This window comes from Crocuta crocuta, unplaced genomic scaffold, assembly GCF_008692635.1.
Source record: "Crocuta crocuta isolate KB4526 unplaced genomic scaffold, BGI_CrCroc_1.0 scaffold61, whole genome shotgun sequence".
Classification (NCBI taxonomy): Eukaryota; Metazoa; Chordata; class Mammalia; order Carnivora; family Hyaenidae; genus Crocuta; species Crocuta crocuta.
This window is the reverse complement of record NW_027528369.1, coordinates 10,626,984-10,632,550: the sequence shown is the minus strand read 5'-3', so window position 1 is coordinate 10,632,550 and position 5,567 is coordinate 10,626,984. Positions and strand designations below refer to the sequence as shown.

The following is a 5,567-nucleotide window of genomic DNA, read 5'->3' as shown; positions in this document are numbered from 1 at the left end:
ATGGTGGGTGCTGCCTGCCTCTCCACAGGCTGGACCTGAAGGACATCCCCAATGCCGTCCGGCTGGTGGCCCCTGACCTGGGGGTCCTGGTGGTCTCCTCCGTGTGCCTTGGCCTGTGTGGGCGCCTGGTGCGTGGAGCCCAGCGGAGCCAGCATGCCCAGGAGCAGGTGAGGGCCGTAGGCGGGCGGGGTGCCCGGGTGCTGCGGGGCGGGGGCGGGGTTGCGTCCTTCCCAGCCGTTTGAGGACTATTTGACTGTGTCTTTTTCACACGAGTGTATACTTTATGCTGTAAGAGTTGGCCTGTGCTCATTATGGAGAGATGAGGCCTCAGGGGTGGGAGGTGTGTGTCCCGTCCGGGACCGGGGCTGCCCCGCGAGCGGCTTAGCCGCACGTGGGAGCCGCTGTGCGGGAGCCTTGCTGGCAGGGTCAGGCTTCCCGGAACAGCTCTGCCAGGAAAGGGCTGGATTCGATCCCCCAAATCCGGGGAAGGATGGGAGGGGACACCCACCCTGCTGCCTCCGCCCTCACAGCGCGGCGCTGCCCTGGCGGCACGGGGGACCGGACTCCGGTCTGCCCGGCGACCGGGACAGGCCCCCTTGCTCTGGGTGTCCTCGGGGGCACATGAGAACCTGTGCCGTCTCGCCGGCTAGGGTGGCCGGTGTAGACAGACCTCGGATGGAAGGGGTGGGGTGTCCTCTGCAGGTGTGAGCTCTAAAGCCCACAGCTGCCTGCACGTGATGCCACCCAGCAGGACCGTGTGCGCATGGAGCCGTGCACACGCATCCTGACACGCATGTCATGTGCACTGCACACGCGCTCTTGAGGGCTTCCAGCCGCTGCGCTGGGGGAGGGACCTGCCGAGTCGGGGCTGGAGCCAGAGCTGGCCGACTGGATGTCCCGAGCACCTGCCTGTGCACCCAGCAGCTGCCTCTGTCCCCGTCACGGGCACGGACTCCTTTCCCACGGCCTCGGCCAGCTGTGCCCCCCAGTGAACCCTTCCCCCACCAGGCTGGCTGGGCCCCCACCTCCCAGGGCCCTGGGCCTCCTGCTCTGAAATCTGGGGTCCCAGCTGCCCTGCACCCCGGTTCCCCTGGCTTGCCGCCTCCCTCCCAGTCACTGCTCAGGGACTCCCCACTGTGGCCTCCGCACCCCCTTCCTGCTCCGTGAGGCTGGACCCTATCCGGGCCCCACCCCCACCTGACCTCTGAGAAACAGACTCCGAGAGGTTAGGTGACCTGCCCGAGGCTGCATGGCCGGGAGGCATGAGCCGGGATGGGAGCAGGTCCCGCGGCGGCTCCGTGTGCTTAGCCCGGAAGCTGAGCGCCGCCCTCTGGGAAAGTCACGAGCGTGGCGTCCGGTTTGCAGGTGGGATGGGGGGCGGGGGGCTGGGCACCCAGGAAACAGCTCTGTTCTGGGAAACTTTGAAGTAGAGTCAGGGTCGGAGGCCTGGGTCTCTGTGAGGCCTGGCTGGCCCACCTGCCCCTGGCTCTCCAGGACCCCCACAGACAGCAGAAAGGGGGCAGGGTCAAACTGGGGGCCCCCCGCTGTATATTGGGGGTCTCCCCTGCACCCCCACTTCTCTACTCATGGGGAATGTGCTGCCTCAGCCATGGGACCGAGAGGTACGGACATAAAGGTGCTCTGTAAACTGTGAAGGGCGGTGACCCATATAAACTGTGAAGGGCAGTGACACGGTGTATACACACACGTGTCCCTTTTTCCTGAAAATCTTGCACTGAGGTCCCCTGGTCTAGAGAGGGAGGTAAACAGGCACCTGCGGGGTTCCGGAATAATCTGAGGCCAGCCTGTGCGGGTCGGTCATCACCGCGTGGCAGGGCTGGCACGGGTGCCCTCCAGCGGGGCCTGCGGGACTTGAGGGAGGCCTCCTCCCTGCCCGTGCGGCCTGAGTTCCCCGCACCCACCTCGGCCCCACCCCCGTGACCCCAGCAGGACGACGACAGCAGGGACGTGGACGCCAGCTCCCCGGCGGGGCCTTGCGGAGCCCCTGTGCCGGCCCCCAGGGAGAGGTCGCGGCTGGCCACCAGGTTCCAGGTGACGGCCCACTGGCTGCTGGTGGCGGCCGGGCGGACCCTGGCCATCCTGCTGCTGGCGCTGGCAGGTACGCGCTGGGCAGGGANGGGGGGGTCTCAGCCGCCGGCCCAGCTCCCCACGGGCCATCGGGACCGCCGTCACGTGGCCCGGCATGGCCCTGACGCCTCGGCCGGGTCCTGCAGGCATCGCCCAGCCCTCGGCCTTGTCCGGCGTCTACTTCCTGCTCTTCCTGGCCGTCTGCACCTGGTGGGCTTGCCACTTCCGCATCAGCCCCCTGGGCTTCAGCACACTCTGCGCCGTGGTGGGCTGCTTCGGCGCCGGCCACCTCATCTGCGTCTACTGCTACCAGACGCCCTTCGCCCAGGCCATGCTGCCCCCTGCTGGCATCTGGGCCAGGTGAGGCTCCCCGGCGCCGGCCCCGTCGCGTCCCCTCGCCTGGCCCCGGCTGCCCGCTCCCCGGCTCAGCGCTCGCCTCCCCTGGGCAGGGTGTTCGGCCTCAAGGCCCTGGTGGTCTCCAGCAACTGCTCCCGTCCCAACGTGCTGGTGCTCGATACCAGCCACGACTGGCCCGTCTACGTGAGCCCCGGCATCCTGCTGCTGCTCTACTACACCGCGACCTCACTCCTCAAGCTGCGCCCGCGCCCGCCCCCCGGCCAGGTGAGCCCCTGCGCCCGGTGCCCTCCCCGCTCTGGGCGGCTTGCTGGCTGGGAGCTGAGCGTGCCTCTGGTCCCCGCAGAGGCCGGAGGCGGCCGGGAGCGACGACGAGCAGGAGGTGGAGCTGACTCGGGTGGATCAGTGGCCTCAGGGCCAGGCCAGGGCTGTAGCCACCAAGGAGGAGGAGGCTGCCCAGGTAAGGAGCCCGGGCGGAGCGCGCTGCGGAGCCTGCCCGCCCACGGGCTCTGCGGACTCTGCTCACCGGGTGTGCGCTTGCTTCTGCAGCGCGTGCTGCCCACGACCGCAGGGTCTGACCCGGAGACCGAGAGCTGCACCGTGCACGACCTCACCGGCCACAGCCCCGGCCGGCAGCGCCCCCGTGAGTGCCGTGCTGCCCCGGCTGTCCGCGGACGCCACCCTCCGCAGCCACGCTGGTGCTGCCCCCTGGTGGCCACCGGGTGGTCTTGCCCTGCTGACCTCTGGGGCTGTGCTGTCTGGCACCCCCCCTCCCCCGGGGCCAGGACGTGGGCCAGGCTGCTGCCTAAGACCTTGGCTCCCGGTTCCCAGAGGACTGGACTGCCTCCACGCCGGGCTGGGCCTGTGGCCCAGGCTGCCAGCTGTATCCTGGGTGGCTGTGCCTGGCAGCCCTGTGTCCACAGTGGCCCCGTGGGGAGGGCGGGGCCTTTTTCTGGCCACTTTTCTCTTTCCCCTGAGGCCGAATTTCCATTTTGCGCGAGGCAGGAGGTGAAATCGCCGGCCTCTGCAGCTGGCACCCGGGGGACGTGCCTGCACAGAGCCAGACAGACGGGAGGCAGGGCCGTCGTGTCCATCCTGGCCTTTCACAGTCTTGGAAACCAGATGTGCGATGGCCCGAGGACTGTTCGGGGCCTCACGGCACATGGGGAACAGTGTCCGATGGGAGGCGGGTCCTTTGCCAGCACGTTCTGCCCGCAGTGCCCACTGCAAGCCGTCTGCCGAACACACCCCCTCCTGCGCACGGGCCCCTGGCCCAGTTCTAGGGCAGAGTCTAGTGTGGGCAAGGGGCTCTGGCCTGCTGGTGTGGGAGCCACCCCCGCTGGGGTCCGGCTCTCTGGTGACCTCTGTCCCCTACCCCTCAGTGCCCCCCAGGCTGGCTGAGCCCAGAGAGAGGTCGCCACTGCACGGCCTGGGCCATCTCATCATGGACCAGAGCTACGTTTGCGCCCTCATCGCCATGATGGTAAGGAGGCTCTTCCTGCTGCTTCCCTCGCGGAGTTCTGGGAGGCAGACGGTGGCCTGGGTTTCACAGAGCCTGGTGCCCTGTTGCCGGAAACGGAGCTGTGGCCTGCTGGGCCGAGAGACAGGCTGTGCGTGCGCGTGTGCACGCACATGCACGTTATGTGCAGCGGGTGGGTGCATATGGGAACGTGCATCCTGTGCCGCGTGCATGCCCGTCCCCGCGCGGCCAGGCGGGGGCGCGAGGGCAGGTGGGGGAAGGGGGTGCGTGCGCCCCGCCCACCGGCCCCGCCGTCCAGGTGTGGAGCATCACCTACCACAGCTGGCTGGCCTTCGTGCTGCTGCTCTGGGCCTGCCTCATCTGGACGGTGCGCAGCCGCCACCAGCTGGCCATGCTCTGCTCGCCCTTCCTCCTCCTCTACGGGCTGGCGCTGTGTGGTCTGCGCTACGTGTGGGCCATGGACCTGCGTCCCGAGCTGCCCACTACCCTGGGCCCCGTCAGCCTGCGGCAGCTGGGGCTGGAGCACACCCGCTACCCTTGCCTGGACCTCGGCGCCATGGTGAGTGCGTGCGGCGCCCCGGGACGGGCCGCGTGCGCAGTCCGCCCGTCCCCACGGGGTCCCGTCAGGCCAGCCCAGAGCGGTGGCTGAATGAGTGTCGAGGGAATGAATGATGACCTGTGTCATCGGGTGCGCTGTCCCTGGGTCCCCGACGCGAGCTCCCCTGGGCGTCAGCGAATCTCTGTGTCCCCACTGCGTCCCCGGGTGAGACTGCTGTGCGCCACGGTGTGGCGTCCGGACACCTGTGCCGGCCCGTATCTCCCCACGTGAGCTGTGTGCGTGCAAGTGTGCAAGCTTGTGTCCATGCACGTATGCGAGAGGGTCAGTCCGTGCCTGAGGCGAGGCGGGCGCTGGGGGAGCCTGGGCGGCCCAGCTCTCGGTGACACGGCCCCTCCCCACCAGCTGCTGTTCACCCTGACCTTCTGGCTCCTGGTGCGTCAGTTCGTCAAGGAGAAGCTGCTGAAGAAGGCGAAGAGCGCTGCCAGCCTGCTAGGGGTCACCGTGGACGGCCCAGGTGAGGGGCGGGGACGGTCAGGGGACGGCACCCCCCTCCCCGGGCCCGGAAGCCAAGCCTCGGCTGCCCCCTGGCCCGCCCGCAGAGCCGACCCGGACGCGCACGCTGCTCCGGAGCCTGGGCGAGCTGGTCACGGGCCTGTATGCCAAGTACTGGATCTACGTGTGCGCCGGCATGTTCGTCGTGGTCAGCTTTGCCGGCCGCCTCGTCGTCTATAAGATCGTGTACATGCTCCTCTTCCTGCTGTGCCTCACGCTCTTCCAGGTGCTGGGTGGGCGGGGGCAGGGGGTGCCCCAGGCCGGGCGGAGGGGCGTGGGGGGCCCCCCGGGCCGGGCCTCACTGCGCGCCGCCCGGCAGGTCTACTACAGCCTGTGGAGGAAGCTGCTCAGGGCGTTCTGGTGGCTGGTGGTGGCCTACACCATGCTGGTGCTCTGCGCCGTCTACACCTTCCAGTTCCAGGACTTCCCCGCGTACTGGCGCAACCTGACCGGCCTCACGGATGAGCAGTGGGTGGCGGGGGCTGCGGGTGGGCAGGCGGGGGGCCGGGGAAGCGGGCCAGGCCCGGGGGGGGG

General features: G+C 69.2%; 1 protein-coding gene across 1 annotated transcript in view; it reads left to right on the top strand.

Annotated features, from left to right (window-relative positions):
• Positions 1–5,567, top strand: part of PIEZO1 (piezo type mechanosensitive ion channel component 1 (Er blood group)) — a 27,430-nt gene that overhangs the window by 7,596 nt on the left and 14,267 nt on the right. Inside the window, 11 exon segments of the mRNA XM_077754189.1 lie at positions 29–167; positions 1,948–2,119; positions 2,235–2,448; positions 2,538–2,709; positions 2,789–2,902; positions 2,992–3,085; positions 3,825–3,925; positions 4,221–4,481; positions 4,884–4,995; positions 5,081–5,259; positions 5,353–5,501. Coding sequence (XP_077610315.1) covers positions 29–167; positions 1,948–2,119; positions 2,235–2,448; positions 2,538–2,709; positions 2,789–2,902; positions 2,992–3,085; positions 3,825–3,925; positions 4,221–4,481; positions 4,884–4,995; positions 5,081–5,259; positions 5,353–5,501 — 1,707 coding nt within the window.